We start from the raw sequence: 20437 nt of genomic DNA, 5'->3' as shown, positions 1-20437 counted from the left end.
ACACTTCACGTGCTCCCAGCTCTTAAAAATTTGAGACGTTCTAGATGGCAAGTCAACGACTAAGCAAAGAAGAAAGAGCAGCTATGTGCAAATTCTGGAAAAAAGCATAGTAATAATCAGCTTGGACCAATTGGAATTGAAAACCTTGTAGGTCCAATCTGGGTCAGAAATAAAAGACTTCATAAAGACATTCAAAAACACTGGCGTGATACACGTGCAGAGCAGGTTAGAGATTATGAAAGTAGTAAAATTAGGGTAAAGTAAGTAAAGTATCAAAAAAAAAAAAAGAAAGATAGCATTATTACATACAAAAGGAAATTACTACTTGCTGAAATAACAGAACAGCAAAAACAGATTGAATATATGGACATAAGTGATATGTCAGAAGTATGTAGATATTGTAAAGTTTTAAAGTTTGAGTTGGAGACTTGTAGATTGTCTAATTCGTGTTGCCATCAGGGAAATGTAGTGTTGTCTCCCAATGAAGAGGCGTATCCGCAAGAACTAAAAGATTTGTTGTTTGGTGAAAGTGAAATCCACAAACACTACAGGCAAAAAACCAGAGTCTACAATAAATCTTTTCACATTTGCAGGATTCAATGCTCAAAACGTAGATTTACACAATAATGGACCATACGCTATGAGTATCTGAGATCCCGCAACAAGATTAAAGTTGTTGTAGCTTTAATTGAAGAAACCACAATTCAGTCATTGTATATTTATGATCATGGAGCGTATGTATGTAACAATTCCCATGAAAATAATCTCTTTAAATTGAATATCCGGATAAACAAACCCAGGGATGGGCAAGCAAAGCAAGCAGGGGGTGAAGCCCCTAGTCAACAAAAAAAAACGAACTGATGGAAAATTTCACTAGCACCATGGCTCAGTAGTTGGTACTGTTGCCATCTTTCCATTACAGAGATTAAAGTTTAATTCCAGTCCCAGTCATATTTTTGTGGCTTGCCTAAACCCAATTAAAATGAACCTACTCATGTGGAGATGGCACCCTCAGACTGAGACAAAGTTATTATGAAGAGAAGGCAGTATAAAAGTGCATCACCACCAAACAAAAATTCACTTTTCACTGAAACACAAACACAAAGAAACCTTGGCTTTCAAGGAAAACAAGTCGCCTGAACAGTTTTCAACATTGTTTGGTCTTGTTTTGGTGTGGCATTTACAACCAGTTGCATATATCAAGAAAAAAAAAATTAAAAGAAAATTTCACTAGCACCATGGCTCAGTAGTTGGCACTGTAGTTACAGAGATTAAAGTTTAATTCCAGTCCCAGTCATATCTGTGTGGCTTGCTCATTCTTTGTATGTCCCATGATATTCAGTTTCCTAGTAGGTCAAGTGGTATTCCTGACCTGACCTGCTAAAACTAGCAAGCATCCCCACCTAACACGGTTTCCCTGATTCATGTTGCTACAAAAGTCTCCAGCTACACACAACTCTGTACTAAAAAAGAATAGTTTTTGACCAAAATGTCACACTGACTGTGTTGGGCATGCCCAGCCAGAAAGATTAAGAAAACTATAAACTAATGACAATGGACCAATTACACCAAAGAAATTACCCACCATCTTTGCAAATTTAAATATTACAATTGCAAAACGGGAAACAAGTACCTGCCCTGGCAGCGTCCTGCTCCCAAATGGATACTCACTCATTATAGGACACACACACTCATTCCATGACAGTTTATAGACATCTGGTAACCCATCACACACACCTTTCTGACATGGATCGAAATTTGGGCACATGGAGAAAATCTTATAAGGCCACCCAAACCAAACCAGAAAAACTGAACTCTGAGGCAACACCATTCATCGCTACGTCAGCTCAGTAAGGAAATATCCAGGCTCAGTTTCTTTTGAACGGTCACCAAACCCATAACTGAAATTGGCCAGAAAATGTCTGTCATACATCTCAGTCACTGCTCTGCCATATGTTACCACAGACATAGTTGATATTTTCCCAACATAAGCAGCAACACACAAAAGCTCTAAACCAGCGGAATTGCAAGTGAGGGACAAATAAATGGATGAGATCATAAAAATGGCTTAGTTGGACTTCAGAGAGAATGCAGCTTGGAGAGGAAACAAACTTGCCCTGATGTCTGAACAAATATTCTAATGGCAAACTTTTAACAACATAATCATATACTTGCTCATAGGGAAACCAGAGATTTTTGGAGAAACACCTGTTGGAGAGTCGGTTTCTTCTTGCCATAAAATAAAAGTCCTCCTTCAGTAATTAGGATGCAGTTACCCTTCCTTACCTACCGTTCATTTTCTGAACCGGCATTCTTCATTACAGAGCCACAGTCGCTATATCCTGGGAACAGTGAGCACCGAACTGGCAACACGGGATGAAATACCAACCCATTTATTTTTGTGCAGAGTTACTTGCAGCCGCCAAATCTGGTGCTGTTGGTAATTTAAAATGCAGGAAAGATGGGCGGCAGGAAACTTGACTCGGACAAGTGACACGCAAGAGGGGGAAATAATCACGAATCGAACTCGGAACCCTAGATCCGTAAAACAGAAAGCACTAACGGGTGTGCTTTATTGTTTGCCAGTTTATTAAAGACACAGCAGCTATCGACTGAATAAACAAAACAGACTGTAACTCTCATGTGCGCTTACTGTCAAATAAAAGCCGCGAATTTTATTGACTTAGTACAGAGTAGAGTTTCTTCCACGTCGGCTTCCCGCGACCACGTAGTGGATACGAGTATCCAGTAAATGGATGGATACGCATTACTGCACATCTAGCGTATGCCGGACCTGACACTTTGAATTCCACGGAAATTACTACCGAGGAAAAAAGCTGACGATGGCAGATAGATGGACCGGTCCAGCAAACGTGAATACATTACTGAAACGATGTCCGGTCTCTCCACCCAGGTCTTCATGGAGATTTGGCGATAGGGGGGTGGGGCAGAGGTTGGGGGAGTGGTGAACATATAAGGGAACGTAGTTGCGTGGGAGAGACGAGATTCAAATCGAAACTCGCCCATCTTGATTAAACAACCTTTCTATAGATTCTTTTAAGACAAAAAATATATAAAGGTGAACAGCGATCAATCAAAATCTAATGCAAAGGGCGCGCGATGTTCAGCACCAAGCACGAAACACAGCCCCGAAAATAAAAAGGATACTGGCATAACGCATGATGATTACCTGAACACGCATCAGGAAGTTGGGGCTTCAGACCTGGCACAGGCAATCGAAGCCACGCTCCACTTATAGCGGATGATCGGCGGTGTTAATTACAGTTGCAGAATAGGAAGCGAACGGAGTCGATGCTCTTTGCAGAATGCTGTAGCGACGGTGACCTACTTCTTCGCTTGCATGTTTCATGCTCCTTGTTTCTTTTCTTTCTTTCCTTCTTTATATATAATGTAACATTCCGAGAGACACAAAGTGGAAAACCCCACAGATCGCCGTACAGTACATGGATGCGCTGACGCATCTGTCTCTGCATGTTCTGGTGTGAAAAAACGCTGTCAGCTCCATGTCCGGTGCTGGTCCTTCCCTCACCATTTCAGTCTCATCTCGGCGTCGCTCTTTTTTTCTCCACACTGGGTTTAATCTGGCTGCGAAAATACCAGCGCCTCTCGAGTCCTTCCTCGTTCCTTTGTCATAACTGATCGCCAAGATGCAAACCATTAAATTAATGGGGATGCAATACTCGAGGATCTTGTCCTCCGAAAACCGAAGTACTTTATTATTTCTGTCTATCTATATTCCAGCGGCTGAAAGTTATGCGCAAGCCAAAAGAAGTGCAAAACGCAGACGTTACTTCTTCCGGAATCAGGCCCCCAATTGGAGCCGATCCGATTTTAATACCACGTCCTCGGGTCCAATAAGAAGCGGACACTCAGCTCTTGACGGTTACGTTAACCTATCATGTACAGTCATGGACTTTTCTGTTTTGAATAGTTAAAGAAAGCGGCCCCCGCCCCCGGCAAGTTTTTTTTTTCTCTCTTTCTCTCATCTAAAACCCAGTCATTGAAAATCTGCACACAGGCGGTAATCCGGTACGTTCGAAGTGCTCCTTCACTTTTATTTTTATATTGCGTAAAAACGTATACATTTTCAGAACTATAAACAATTATGCATTTGTTATAAGTTATGATACATGCGTTTATCTACAACTGCTTAATAAACGAGAGAAATTAAAAGTACATACTTGTTAGATATGACATACAGTTTTACATTTATATGCAAACATACTTCTTTAAACCTGTATTTTTATAGAGCGTACATTATATATAGAAATCCTGTTTTTCACCAACACTGAATAATATAAAGTTTTATACGTGCACGAAATACGTTTCTGTAATTAACGTAAGAGACGTGAAAATAGTTTAAGATATGAAGTACACTTTCATAATAGAGAAAATGGAATGGTTTACAGGGACTCCAGGCTGATGGTGTACAAACGTACAAGCACAGCCCTGATGACTGTAAACTGGCTTGGTATGGCTGTCCTGCCCTGCCCTTTCCAGGATTGCTTCCTGCCTTGATCTTGAAGCTAATATGATTGGATTCACCTTCCTGTGACAAAGGACTGGATGATAAAATTCCCATTATGTGTGTCATTACACAAACAACAATAGACCCCCTCTACCTTTGAGTTGTTTTATTTTCCATTTCTTCTTTCGTGTGAATATTATATACGCAAATCAAATAAGCCCAAGACCCTCCAAACACACAAAAACATGACTACACACAGAGGTTAGAACTAAATAATAAAAATTTCTATTAAATATTTTAAGTATTCTTTTAAGATCTAAAGTGAAAACTGCATCTTCTTTTCCATTGATACCGTATGTATAAGAAAATACCTACTTCTCTTAAATACACTGCAATTTCCCAAACGTCTTCCAAAGTGATCAATAACAATAACCAAATGTGCAGTGCAAGCCGTTTGTTATAAATTGGGCAGCGGCTATTATTTAGGTGTTATTTTACTAGGAAATGAATCGGATGATGTTACGGCAAACAAGTTTTCAAATTCACTTACAAAAAAAAACTAAAACGCTGATGATTAGCTACAGGGTTACTTTTAGCATTAAATATGTCCAGTACTTAACAGCCAACACATTTATAAGAAAAACACTACCTCAGAAATTCTTTAAATATGCATTTGGTGGACGCTTCCTCTCATGACCATTGTTTAAGCGTCAGTTGATCGAGGTCAAAATACCTTGTAATCAATGAGAAAATGTATTAAAATCAGATTTACATTTTCTGATCAACTAAATATGTATTTCTCACTAAGCTAAACCTTCATTTACTAATCTTTTATTTCATTTGACCAAACATTTCTTTAACAATCAGTCGTTTCAAAATTCTGTTTTTCCAGGTTATCTTCGAAGATCTTCCTTTTTACCTCAAAGTTCGTCCTTGGGTCTGATTTTTGAACGTAATAAAGAAACCCGCTGCCCTATTAGAATAATCACACACTGTAAAAAAAACCAAATGTATAAAACCCAACAAAATGCGATATCTAAACAACATCGCAGTAGCAGTCGTTCGGCCTTTCTGTCATTTCACGTCAACGTAGAAATATAAACAAATCAATACATGCAAGATATACTGGTTACTTTTTTTACCGTAATTTATTTTAGTGCCTCGGACAGCTGATGCAGTAACAAACATATTAATAGCAAACACGATTACCGTCACAGCACAGGTTCACGAGCATCTGCCGGTTGTTTCTCCAGCGCAGGAAAACCGAACTGGGGGACTTAAATACAAAATAAAAAATGGAAACATGCATATCCTTAGCCATGCCGGGTGGATTTGAAATCAATCTTTAAGAAAAATCAGTCATCAAATACCGAATAATTTACGCATGGTGCAGAGTTTTACACTTTTAAATCCCAATAAAATATGCGTTAGCTGAAAGGTCTATCTGAATCTCGATCACTGCAACAGTTTCATCTGGGGCACCCACTAACTGTTCAGAAAACCGATGTATGCCTACAGATTTACGTGCATAGAAGACCTCGGTTTGCATCTTACGTATACCACAATGTTTTCCACAAAGTTTTCTGAGACTGGATTAAGCGGGTCCAAAATGGACATATGATCTGTTAATTAAATGGAGATCTAGTCTTATTTTTTGTGCTATAGTAAACTATAAAGCGGCATTATAACAACCACAGATGAAACGAATCCTTTATAGTGAACTATATACACAATACATATACACCGTATACATAGATTTTAAAAGATTTCATCTTTACAATATAGTCAAACTAGTTTACTATTTTAGCTGACTAAAGCACAATTACTTGTGTTTTAAATTACTGAAATGAATACAACTTTCCACTGTGCATAAAGAGGTCGATTCGAAATGAGCTCTACATAAAACAGAATATGAAGACAGGCTTCTGTTTTTTGGTACTACTCCGAGAGCTGCATGGAAGCACGAAGGTGTCAACTCTTCGCGCATTTAATTGGGCGCTTCTCCCCACTTATAATAAATATGTAGTGCCACAAATAACCGGGGCCCGACAATTGCTTTGTTCCAAACTAGTCGTGCACCACTGTAGCGAAGCACCTGGGTTTAAGCATGGGTCATCGTTTACTGCCTAATTATTTTTCAAGTCTGTACCTTCCAATGTGCACCTTTGTATTTAAATTCTGAGCCTGTGAATAGTTCGAATATCGGATCTGGTTCTCCAGCGTCTGAAGAACTTCACAATGGTAAAGACAGACTGCTGTCACTATCCTGCTCTACTGACAAATTGAGGAGATCGTTCCTCCCCCACACTATTCGACTCTTCAATTCCACCCGGGGGATTAAATTTTACATTTTTCAAAGTTATTGTCTGCTTTTTACCTGCATTTTTATTAGTCTTTAATTTAATATTGGTTTTTGTATCTGTATGCTGCTGCTGGATTATGTGAATTTCCCCTTGGGATTAATAAAGTATCTATCTATATCTAGCTGAATGCGAGACTTTAGATTTTCATTGAGCAACTCTACCCAAAAAATGCGACTGGGTACCGTTAATGCCCGTCTTTAAATCGGAAGCCGTAAACTTTATGCGGCACTTCAGCTTCCTTGGAAAGAAAATGCCGTTTTCATATTCTTTGAAGACCAAGGGTATCGGGTCCCAGCGTCTCAAAAATAAAGCGGAGTTTGGCATGTCAGTTAAGAGCCAACTTAAACTCACACGAAGGGTCTACTGGTGCTCTTATGAGCCTATTTCCTCGCAGATACCAGGACGTTTCACAAAAAGCCGTGTATTACATCCAAAACATATTTGCGATAAACCGTAACTCGTCACAGCCCTATGCTTTGTGATGTTTCTCGAAATATTCGGCCTTGGACGTTTCTTTTGTAGATGCTACTTGTTACAGTTGGGCCTTGAAGTGAAGGTTTAAAGCTGTTAAGAGTCAGGCATCAGCGGCAATCAAAAGAGGGATTACAACACGTCCCATGTATTTGCAAAAATCAAGAATTTCAAACACGTAAAGAGATAATTTAACGGCCCTTTACTTAGTTTGTTGAGGCTTGTCGGGCGCCTTTAATAAACATTTAGTTGCGCGCAGTTCCTGGAAGTGTGTCCAGTTCATGCTCGTTGCAAAAACTGAGCGAAGACATCACATCATTCAGTAATCAGCTCCTAGTAGCGTATTATTTGGCAACGTTAAAGGCAATTAAATCAGACGCATATATCATATCATTTGTAAGCCAAAAATCTGCGTCTTTCGATTCCCCTTCGCACAAGTTCCACTTAACCATTAACGCACACTCGCACACCTGCCTATAGTCACTGCGCTTGCGCACAAAACCTTTGCGCTGAGCGGTTCAGACGACGCTGCGTAGTCTTTTATAAGGCCGTAAATAGTTGTGTCGCTTTCTCAATTCATCTACCGAAGAAGTATGTCAACTGCAGTTAACTTCGATTATACCGCTGCAGACAATACGGCGGAGACTTTAAATTCCTTACCTTGAGGCTGACAAATCCCCAGCAGGACAGCCAGGGCGTCGCGCTTTGGTATCTGTTAGCCATCGGCTCGCCGCGGCTTGATTTCATAGCACGAGTCGAGAGCGAGAAGTTACTCCGTCGATCTCGCGTTTTCTTTTTTGCACCTCCGCCACGCGGCTCTCATGCAAAAGCGCCACAAAAGACAGTACTTTTTACAGCGTTTCGGATAACAGTTCCACTTATTATTGCGTAATTAGCATTCGAGATTAAACGAGGCACCGGGAAAAAAGACAACTACATTCGCTTGCATCGACTCGGGTCCGAGGCAAAGATGCCTTTCCAGGCAAAGAGCGAGTCCCAGCAAGGTGCACTTTCGTGACGTGGACGCTAGAGGCTCCAGTCTGTTCCCGGGAGCGACACTAGCTGCGCTCCGCTATGACGTCATTCTCGGCTAGAGGATTCTGGAAGTTCATTAACATCCCACCACTGGAAAGGAGCATCTTTTTCCAGCTTCAGCCACATTCCCAGTTGTGTTTTAGCACATTTAAATTAAAGAGGAACGAGGGTGTGAGTAGATATCTTTGTAAACAGATAAAAAAATACACACACTATTGTCCCATTCTCACGCATACACCCTGTGTCCAGATGAAATTAGCCAGAGCAAGCGTTGGATTTCTTGCACGCAACACATGGGTTGGTGCACCTTACATGTTTTTATCGCACTGCACCCTATCATGTTATAGGATAGTGCCTTTCCTAGCAAGGTCAAACACAGATCATTCCCACGATTAATCAATAAACTGCAAATATTGAGACACGTGCTCAATGTAGAAAAGCTTCTCTTGACCTGCTTCAATCGTGGATTTTTGAAAACTGACACCTGAAGTGCTATATTCAAATAAAATGCACATGTGAAAGACAGGGGTGGAGCTTTTAACGGGTAACCACAACAACAGCTAATGAGTCAGTATCTCGATTGGTTCAGAAAACACGCAAAGCGGAACGACTGCAGAGACCCAGCTTGCGGGTGGGTGATGTTGACCTATGCAAAAAGTAGGCAGAAAGTGTAAACTCGCGGAATAATCCCGCACAATGTCTCTAGCCTGAGTCATTCCTACTTTGATCGGGGCGGTCCTGTATACCTTTCCATAAAACTAGTTGCTATGTAAAGGCATAGCCAAGCAGTCGAACTGGCGATTCTGCTGCTTTAAAGTTCCACTAAATTGGGTTCGAATCCTGGTCACTGTCTGTGTGGAGTTTGCTCTCTTTTCGTTTTCCTTCCGCCTCCTACTGACGTGCTTGTTTGATTAACTGGCGTCATTGACATGGCCTGTTGTGTGGGTGTATGCGTGCATGTAGTCCGTAACGGTCTGGCAGATCATTTGCGATGGGATGTGCAACTGTTTCAAAGCGGATAAAATGGTTAACTGCTTTCTGTTGAATTTTCTCTCTCCTGCATCACATAAAAGCATTCGTGTCTTTTTTTTTTTTTTTTTGAGACTCCCAGTTTGACTGCAACTGTTTAGTGCTCCGTGGTTTGTTACAGGGTTAGATCATTCTTTGAGCATTACGCCCTGGGGTTCTAACGGGTTCCATAATGGATGAATAACAATTCATTAAAGATGCCGGGAGGCATTCATTATGTTAAGAAAATATATGTGAACTATGTTAATTTGATGACATATGACTATCTGGCAGAATTCATCCAACCTTCTGAACCCATGTTTCTTTTGGAATGTCAAGTGTGATCGGGCGCAGGAACCAGCACTGGTGGAAAGCCAAGACGGAACAGCGCATGCTCGTGCATCTCTTATAATTTTTGCATTAACTGCATCTGAAAACATTATCGCCTCGTTTTGTAACCGAATATCAATTACGGAGCAGTTATCCTCTAAAACAACAATTTCATACAAGCAACAAACAATTTAAGAAATCTCATAGATGACTCGGCCATAATGTTTAAGTGGCTCGGTGATTTCACCTGGAATAGTCTCGGATCACAAGCGTCCGTGTGATGAAAAGCCTCGTTCAAAAAACGAATACGTACCCTTATGGCGCCTCGTTTCCCACACCCATAAACCCCGTCGGAGCTTGGCATTAACGCTGATATTGCTAAGTTGCTCCGTTCGGAATGAGGTCTTCATATACGCTGCTCTTACCGTAAAGAAAATATTTGTTTGCTGGCACTTTTTCACCAAACGACTTTGTTTATTTTAAACAGATGACTCCAACTGATACTTAAAAGTACCTGGTATTATTAACGATTTGTTATTCATGTAAAGCTTATTGTCACATTATATGCCGTTACGTTTCATTTCAAGCTGACTTTACTTACTGACATTGTCCCACAGGATCTCAGGAATTTGGCAGTTATAAAAAGGACAATTTAACATTTTAGTTGTAACTTTTAAAAGATATAAACGCACTCTACCCTACATTGCGTAACATTTGAGATCTGAAGAGCAGAAATGACAACACCCACAGATGGCTGTGTGTTACCCATTCATTATCCAAAACCGCTTTATTCTAGCCGGGGCTGCTGCAAGCCAGAATCTACAGTACATTTTAGGAATTAGAAACTGATCTTTCGTCCATTAATTTTCAAGTCGGTAACATAATTTTAAGTAAATTGACTGAATTCTTCGTACAAACTGATTTACTATTACAGCGGTGTTATTCTTTATTTAATAGACGCTAATACCCAAGGCAATTTAGAAAAAAAAAATCAATATGCGTACAAAAAGAATATCAGGAGAAAGTGTAAATGTTAAGTGATTAATGTCAGGATGAAAAGTATAAAAAAATGAACACTTGTAAAAGTTTGCACTTAATGTCGCAAAGGTTTTATTGGTAAGAGCCTCAGTTTATTTATGTCCATCGATGGGTCTTTGATCTTATCACATTTTAGGCCCAGACTTAAAACGTCTCTGGTCTGTGTGATACATTTAAAGCACACCATTAGTTACACCGAGTGTCTTGTCTTGTCGTACTTTGCGACCCTTCTCTGGGTGAGGACCGCGTACAGATTACCAAGAGTCGTTTATCTCTTTCCCCACACCTCATGCTGTCCTGTCGCACGAGTTGTCCTGCACGTGAGGCTCTCGAAATCAAATCCTCTGCTTTTCATCTTGTGCTTCTTACAGTACAACTCCCTTCTTTTATTTTTATGGCTTGTTATAAAAGACGCTATGCCAAGTAACGACGGATCGATTTATGAATGCCTTTGCATAATAAGCGATGCGTTTTACAGGTAAAATGAACAAGTCACTTCTGAGTAGATGTCCTTTATTGAATTGTCACATCATGCACTAGTTAGAACAAAAACAACTATTGCATTATTATTATTTTTTTCTAAATACATAACGCCAAGGACTTTGGGGAAATGAATACGAAGCAGCACGGAAGGAGTTTAAATAAATAAATCCCAGTGTGAAAAACTCCATTCACACTTTGTCGTCTCGCGTTTTTCATTTTCGGGCTCGCCAGTAGCACTTCGGCTCTGCGCCGCGCGGGTGTCCGGGGTCAAGTGCTGCGGTCATTTAATTGGCTGTGATATACGAGCCCAATGAGGGGCTTATCCGCAAGGGCGGTTTTTAAATATAAAACTTAACAATCTTAATGACATACAACAGTTGAGCTTCTCCGAGGGATCGCGATTTTCCTTTTTGCACATGACCTTCTTATCGGCTTGTTTTATGGCTTATTACCTTCATCTCCCGAGGTAATATAAAAATAAAATTCACACGTATGGACGGAATTTCCTTGAGTAAGTGGGCACCTGACATAACCAATCCGCCTCCAGTCAATAGAAAACCCGTATAAATGAGTTATTTTTATAGTATTACACTTCATGTCAAAGGTCCACCATGACGTTCCCCGCTGTCCCTTTTCCTTAATGGGTGTAAACAATAAATTTAAGATAGAAGTTGTGCACACTTAAAAATAATCAAAGTAGTGTACTTTCAATGCAATAATCTCATACACAATGTTATTAAATATTACTAAATTGCTTGCCAATAGAATAAAGATTTCAATATTAATGGGAGTACTTAGTAAAAATGTAATTGCTGGTTTAATAGGTTCACAGGTTCATGCATTATATACATATATACATATAAATGGATAATGGGTGAAGAATTTATCGTCTACTGTAATCTCACTTATCAAAAAGTAATCTTTTTTTTTTAAGCACACACAATACACACTCTTAAAAATAAAGGTGCCAGAGTGGTTGTTCTGAGCAACACCACAGGTGAACCATTTTTGGTTTCAAAAACACTCAACCATATGAAGGTTACAGAAAGAACCTTAATTTATTATGATCCATCACAGGCTCCATATAGTAAATAACCGTAACAGATTAGTTAAATACCAATGAGTCAGGATTTTAAAAAGGACTCTGGCTGCATAGAATCACACAAGCCAAGCCCAGGTTATCTTGAACTACCTGCTAGGTAGTTTACCATACATTAAAGATTTCCACTTTCTTCTGCATATTAGGAAGTTTTTCAGAGCTCAACACTTTATATGCAAAGAGGCCTTCCCAGAATGCCATCATGCTTTGCCAAGCTATAGTTTAACAAGGAACCACACAACCCAGTAAAGAACCATAAAGTGCCTTCAAAGAACCAGGATTTTTAAGAGTGTATTAAAATTCATGCATCAGTACATCAAATGCTTTTGTGCTACTTAAATACATAATGTAAATGTGCCTGTTATATGAAAAACACAAATCCAGAGTCCTACATTCCAGACAAGAACTACCTCCCAGTCTAAAACAATGAACTTTTCATTTCAGTAAGTGCATGAATTCTATGTGGAATGCAAATTAAATGTTAACGTTTTGAGAATTATACTTCAACCTGATCAACATCCACCCTGAACACACCTGATGGCTGAAAATGAACCCCCCCAATACCATGGAACACTATAAATACAACAAGAACATAAGACTGCGATACTAAATGCGATACTTACCTGCACTCTTTAACATAAAGGTGCTAAAGCAGTTCTTCAGAGTGATGCCATATAAAGAACCATTTTCAATTCTCAAAAAATATCGACATGAAGGTTCCAGGAAGAACCTTTCATTTAGAGCTGTAGCAAGTTCCATAAGTAACTATGAATAGACAATAACAGATTTGTTAAATGCCAGTGGGTTTCTGATTTTAAAAGGAGTCTAGCTCCATACAGTAACAAAGGCTAAGTTACGTTTTCTCAACTTGTCTGTATCCACCATGTAGCCTACTTGACATTAAAGATTTCTGTTTTGTCCACATATAAGTAACCTTTCCAAAGCCCAAAGAACCAGCTTCGCAAGCAAAGAACCCTTCCTAGAATTAAATGTTTTTTTTGTCAAGCAATGGCTCCATGAGAAATCACACAATAAAGCAAAGTGCCATTTTAGAACCATTAGTTGTAAGAGTGAAATGATACATGCAGAATGTTACTGCAGTGCTAAATGTTGTGTTTGCTACTTGTTTATATATATATATATATAGTTTTATTCAGCACTGTTTTAAGATGCACAGGACACCTGTTTCTGCCAATTTATCCTTATCTTCAAGTTTTCAAGTTCCATTAAACACTAACAATAAGTTTTTACACTGTGTGTAGTTGCACTGAAGAAAATAACTGATAATAAAATGATGACGCCTATTTCCATTTAATTTAAATAAGTTAGTTTTAATATAAAACACTTGTGTAGGTTTACGTTTCTCATCTCCTGTTATTACAAAAGATTATTGAAAGAAATACGTTGTTTGATCTACTAATCAAGTTAAGACACCTATTTCCTTTTAATGTCCTAACCTAAACCAAACGCTTAGATCTAATATTAGCCAATCATAAGGTAAAAAAAAAAAAAACACCCAGTTAAATCATTAAGTAAATCTTTTTCATCTTTTGAGTCAGCCAGCCTCCATCCCTATAATAATACTCACCAGCCCGAGACCCCTAAAAAGCCAATCGCACCAGATGGTGTCATTATCACGTAGACAATACACGCATGCTCCTGTCATGTAGGGTGTGTAATACATTTGACACATTATTGCAGATGCATCAGCCTAAAGACACTTTCATGGCAGCGTTTTGCAATTAAAAAGGGTTTTATTACAAAGTCGTGATCTTTGCTTGGCACTGTACAAATAAGTGGCGATCACAAACACTTTTTTCAATATCTTCACAAAAAAGGTGGTCCCTTATGCAAATCAACTACACTTAACACAAATTAGAATTTTTTTTTTGCCATGAGAAATAGCTGAAAGACTGTACAAACATTCTGGAAATATCCACAAAACATCTAATTATGTCCAAGTCCCCTTTATCCAGTTGGATAATGTTAAAGAAATCACCCGATTTCGAGAACCCATGCACTTGGCAGCATCGCTGTGTGGCAGTGTAATGTGAATGAGCACAGGCGCTATAAATGCCTATCAGATTCTTTGGCTTTGTTTGAACATAAATTAATTAAGTTATTATGACATCTGACAAAATTATGCCAGTTTTATTAGAAACAGATAATACAGAGTCCATAAAGGTGATCACTTTTTGAATTTAAAATAACAGTGTAAACTTTAATGTTTCAAATAGGGTGTGGTGACTCTGAGGCTAAGGATCTGCGCTGGCATCCCAAAGGAATCCCTGTCACTGCCAAAAGAGAGGTTACTCTGCTGGGCCCTTGAGCATGGCCCTTAACCTTCAATTGCTCCAGGGGCGCTGTACAATGGGTGACCCTGCGCTCTGACCCCAAGGGGTATGTGAAAACGATGCATTTCACAGCGTGTTGTCCTGTATAACTATGTATGTGACAAATAAATAATTATAAATCTTTTTTTAGAATTAAAAACATATTAATTTTCAGTACATTCAATATAAGGAACTAGGGTATAGGTGATATACCCTAGAAATAATTTCTATGATTGGACATCAAATCTATTTAAGTTGTTTTCACATAAATTATACTTCTAAACCAGTGTAAGATAATTCAGTTCTACTAGAAATGGATATGTAAAGCCTTAAAACATGCTCATTTTCAGTCAGTCACTTTAAATTAGCTGTGTAAAAGCAAGAACTAGTTTTTAAGTGTACACTTATTACTGCATTTTACATTCAATAATGTATGACACAAAACAAGACAAATCCAAATAATTAAGGTGGCACACAAAGTACTAATTCCTGAGTACAGGCTTGTCATCTGAAAGCCGTCACAGACAGCGAGTGCAATGTCACTGTGGCTCAGCATGGCATGCATGTACAGAGCAGGAGCCACCTGAGCTTCGAGCTTTTACAGTCACACCTGAGAATCTTATAATAAAAATGTAATGGAAACAAAACAGTAACCAGAGTGTTAGGGACAATGTGACCTCAGTGTAGTGTACGTCACAGAAAAAGTCTGTGGGAATGAAAAGCCTGGCATTAAATGATGCACACGTAGCGAGTATTTTAGGCATGCAAAAACAACACTTGTGTTTTCATGTGTGTATTACATGTCAGACAACAGAATAGGTAAGGCAAGCCTCAGTAAGGCCTCCAAGTTTATGGTAAGGTTTCATTGTAAATGGAGGGGTCAGGAAGGAAGGCTAGGTGTGCTCTGCAACTAAATGAGGGGTGATATATGCTCTTACACGTCTATTGCCACTGCTAAGATTTGGAAATTAAGAACGAGTTAATATGCCTCCAATCAGCAGATGGTGTACAGCAGTTCACAGATGTTACTACAGCAGGCTACCTGCGTATGTGGTTTCACATAAGAAACATCCTGAAGTATAATTAACCAAAGAGACGGAAAGTTCCAGCAGTGTGCTGAGCAGGCTGTGATGTGATCTAGAGGAGCATCACACTGATCCGGATTTGTACAATCCCAGAAGAAGGGCCACTAAAACCTCATTATTACCTAATTTTTGCTATGGTTCTGCTCAGTTAGAACCTGTACTGTACTGTACTGTAAGCAAGACAGATATGCACCACCCTATAAGCATCAAGTGTGTGGCAAGCGGCTGGGGGTGGTACCCAGCCAGGATGCCCAAGAGTACCAGAGGAGGGCTTGCGTCTCCTCCAGACCATGAGGGGGTGACCACCCTGGTTTTTCTGGGGACCACAGGTGCAGAGCTTTAAAGCTCAACCCTGTATGGGCCTGTGGTCACTGCCAGGGGACGCCTGAAGCCTGGAGAGCCCTGGACCCCAGCACTTCCGCCACACCCGGAAGTGCTGGGGGGAAGAAAACCGGGTACACCTGGAGTGCTTCCGGGTGCGCAGCTGGCACTTCCGCCACACTGGGGAGTGTCGGCGGAGGAGTGTCAGGAAGCACCTGAAGCCCATTCGGGCATGTATCTAAGGGGCCGCCTCCCTCCATTCGATGAATGGAGTCGGGCGGAGGTGGACAAGAGTCTTGGAGCAGAGGAGTGGAAGAGGTGAAGAGAGGCACTAAAAGAAAGAGGCCTGGACTGTGGGGTGACTGGTGCAGAGGCACTGTGTTGTGCACTTGAACTGTAAATATATACAGTATTGTAAATACACGTGTGTCGGGGTGCTAAAACGATGTCCGTCTGTCTGTGTCCGGGGCTCGTTCCACAAGTGCAAGGAGTGCCAGTCCATCACAATGCAAATGTAAGGTCACTATTTAACTCAGCACACAGTGTTCTTCTCTGCCTTAGGCTTATTTTCCTTTCTATTTTGTTTTAAAGCATTATTTTTAACAAGTTGATTGTTTTAAAGTATTTTTTGCTAATATTGTTATTTTTATTTATTATTTAAGATTTATGTATTGTACATATGCTTAAGCGATGCATTCCTTATTTTCTGTACAAAGAAAACCAAATCCTAATCCTAACCCCAACGTCTAACTCTAACCAGTCCACTGCTGCAGTGATTGAGGGACCACTTACATTGTTTAGACTGGAGAGTGAACCCTTCACAGGTTTAACTGTCATCGGTGGAGAAAGGTTTCTTTTAATGCATATTGTATTTTCTGATTTTTTTTGTGTGTGTCTTTTAGTTTCTGTCCTTTGGATTTTTCTGTTGGATTTCAAATTTTTACTTGGTTGCATTTAATTGCCTTGTTAGGCAAATTCTTTTTGCCCCTATTTTGCCTATTTCATTCTGAGCTCCAATTTCAGCCTGTAGAGACCAAGAAGCCTGCCGCTTGAGTTTGGGGGTCAGGTTGCCCGGGGTGAAGGCTGTTTTTGAGTTCCAAACCAAAGAAGTGTTGGTTTGGTTTTGGATATTTTGAGGTTTGCTTGCATACCATTTGGCTACTTTTTGTGCAATGCATTTAGAGATTGCAAAGTTTCCTCAGGAGCAAAAAAATCAGTTCAGGGTTCAAATCAAGCCTGCTGTAGGTGTCAGCAGCAAACGTAACCAGAGTATTTCCTAGCAATACCAATGCTTTCCATACCCCCTCACTGTCACTATTAGTGATCCTTAGGCATACTACCTCACTGCCAAACAAGCCTTCCTCCCATCTTGATTTTACATTGAGCAGTTATTTATTTGACCCACCCTCAGCAACTTTGGAGTACTGCACTTTTAAAAATAAAGATTCCAGAGTATTTCTTTAGAGCAACATCATAGGAGAGCCATTTTTGGTTCCCAAACAACCCAACCAAATGACGGTTGCAGAAAAAAAACTTTATATATTGATATCCACAACAGGTTCTGTACACTAAATAACTATGAATAGATTGTAATAGATTTGTGAAATACCAATGACGCATGATTTTAAAAGGATTTTTGCTGCATACAATAACACAGGCTATGTTAATGATTTCTTAATCTGTTAGTCTCCCACAAGGTTGCCTATCACACATTAAAGATTTTAGTTTCTTTTTAACATATTGGGAAGTTTTTCAAAGCATACAGAACCAGCTTCAAATACAAAAAACACTTTCCAAAATGATATGGTGCTTGGTCAAGCAGTGGCTCTGTGACGAACAACACAACCTAGTAATGAACCATATAGGGTCATTAAAGAACCAGTATACTTAAAGAGCATGGGCCCACCATGAAACAACCTCCTCTTATGTACCTAAGGCATGTCACATTTAAAAGACTACGAACCTACGATGCATTAAGCACTCCATCCACTTCCACATGAACCACAGTTCACCTGCTGAGGCTTCTAGCTTGTACCTGTATATTGTAACTTGGCAGATGCGACTGCCGTACAAGTTCTTCATGGAACTTCACTTATCTAGAGCCAGACACTGAAATCTAATTTAGCGTCGCTTGTTATACAAAATGTGGATTTAAATATTACTACACAGGTAATATAAAAAACAAAACCAGGACTCCATTTATATTTCCTTACAGAATACCACAGTCACGGAAAAAGTGTGTACTGTATGTCATTCTTCCCATGTTAATTTGAAGACTAATTGTCTGACTACAAGCATGAACTTACATCTGTTTGCAATTAGCAGCACAACATCGTCATAGCTCTGTCTTCCCTGCTAGCGAAAACCTTCATACAGCTCTCAAATAACCTCAATTCTTACTGCATCCACCTGGAACCATCCGTTCACAATACTCGCCTGCTAATTCCTTCATTTCTGTATGTCGCATCAATCTATTAAATCTATCAACTTTATCAACATATTTAATCAGCCCTATGCTTGATGTTAAGTGAAGAAATATCTTTGGACAATGTAACTTTCTGACAGAGTCACTGATAATTGTAGCACTTAATCTAAAACAAAGTGACAGCCACTTGAATTATTAACCTCCCACAACTCGCAGTAAATGGAGATTCAAAAACAACTCCAAAGTGGAAAGTCTTAAAGCTTAAATGCTTGGAATCATTTTAGGACTCTGAGTTTTCCTTCCACTTGATGGAACAGTGGAGTTACTACTCTCTCCCACTGTCTCGTAGACCTCAAGGCAGCCTTTATTCAGTGTTCTTTATGATTAGATAACAAATAAGGATATGGCGCAACATCAGCCCCATGCTGACGCAGGAGGACATTTGACCAGAAAATCTATCAAGTTATAGTCATGGAGGAAACAATGGCATGTGAAATCCAAACAATTGCAGTCATTTACTTTACTTAATTTAAAGGTTGTTGTGCGAGTAATGGCAATGCAAACCTAATCACTTGCTTACTTGGCTGTGCTTATCTCCCATTTCAGTTTTTGTGAAAAATGAATCACTGCTCCTGAGTGCGGCTGTTTTTTTTTTTTGTCACAGATTGAGTACAAGATTGAGGATGGACAGACAGACAGATAGTGTGAATGTCATAACGGATGGAGCAGTATTCTGATTGGGATGGGGAATGAGGCTTTGTCCTGCCGGGTGAACCGTATGGATGGGGGCACAACCCGGCCCAGGATGGCTTTCGGTTCTTGTCTCAGCATGGGTGGGCAGTTAATGGATGGACTGCATCAAACACAATATATTCCTCAGTACAAGAGATAACAGTGTTCCTCTGATTCAGTCCTTGTTTTGACGCCTGTCGGTTTTACCCTTGGAATTGCAAGCCCTGTTGGGGTCAATGGATTCTGCCAGAGGGTGCTGCTGGGAGTGAACATCCCTGTTTCGTACAACTTCCGTATGGCCTAGGAGTGCTTCTGGCATTCAATGTCATGACACCAGAAGTACTACCGGGTCCAACATAAAAGGAGGCATCTCCCTTTATTAGGGCAGTCAGAATCGGAAGAAAGGGGACAACACTCACATAGAAGGAGTTAAGGAGACACAAATTGTTTAGTTGTGTTTTGTACGGTGTTGGACTGACTTAAACCCTGGGGAATTATTATTGTAAAACCAGTACCATTTTATTAAACTGAAAATTGGGATTGGCTGTCTGATATTTGGGGCTCTGGGGAACCCCCTTGTGGATGAAAGACCCTGTAATTGTAGGCCCAAAGTACTAAAATGGGCGCTTTGTCCAAAAAACAGAGACAACTTTCTTTTTTTGGTCTTTAAATGTGGCACAAGGCTCCGAGCCACTTTCTTCAAAAGTATGCATTTGGGAACACCAAACACAGTGCTTTATTAGTGCCTTGTGATGATGTAACAATGTGATATTTAATGTTAACATTCATCAATTGAATGTCATTTTTCTGCGCCTCAGTCATTAAGCAACAGTAACTGATAGAAAGTTGACAATACTGAAAGTGACACAGGAGCTAATTGGTAAAATAGGAACAGAATCTGCTCTTGGAATCTAATATGGAACTATATACTTAAACTGAAACTCAAGTCAAGGTAATGAACTGAAATAAATGTGAAGACAAGAGAGTACAAAATAAAGGATATTGACGTAAATATTTTGCTTTCCTAAATGCAAAAGGAAAAGATGAAATATCCATCCATCTCATCTCCTAACTCACCATACCGATCACAGGGCAGAAATTGACCCGGGATTGGAGACCACTCCCTTGAAGGAGCCAGACAGTCTCATGCACACAATCACTCCTATTGGGCTAGTTTAAAGGTGCCAAATAACCAAACATTGCTTCTTTGGGATGTAGAAGAAAA

At 39.7% G+C, this 20437-nt stretch overlaps 1 protein-coding gene across 1 annotated transcript in view; it reads right to left on the bottom strand.

Annotated features, from left to right (window-relative positions):
* Window positions 1–20437, bottom strand: part of bahd1 (bromo adjacent homology domain containing 1) — a 164629-nt gene that overhangs the window by 115547 nt on the left and 28645 nt on the right. Inside the window, exons 2-3 of the mRNA XM_039742187.1 lie at window positions 12940–13081; window positions 3191–3277 (exon numbers count right to left, since the gene is read on the bottom strand). Of these exons, the coding sequence (XP_039598121.1) occupies window positions 3191–3277; window positions 12940–13081 (229 nt within the window). The remainder of the gene's footprint in view (window positions 1–3190; window positions 3278–12939; window positions 13082–20437) is intronic.

Source organism: Polypterus senegalus, chromosome 18 (genome assembly GCF_016835505.1).
Source record: "Polypterus senegalus isolate Bchr_013 chromosome 18, ASM1683550v1, whole genome shotgun sequence".
Taxonomy (NCBI): Eukaryota; Metazoa; Chordata; class Cladistia; order Polypteriformes; family Polypteridae; genus Polypterus; species Polypterus senegalus.
Note: the sequence above shows the minus strand (reverse complement) of the source record. Positions and strands in the feature narration are given on the sequence as shown.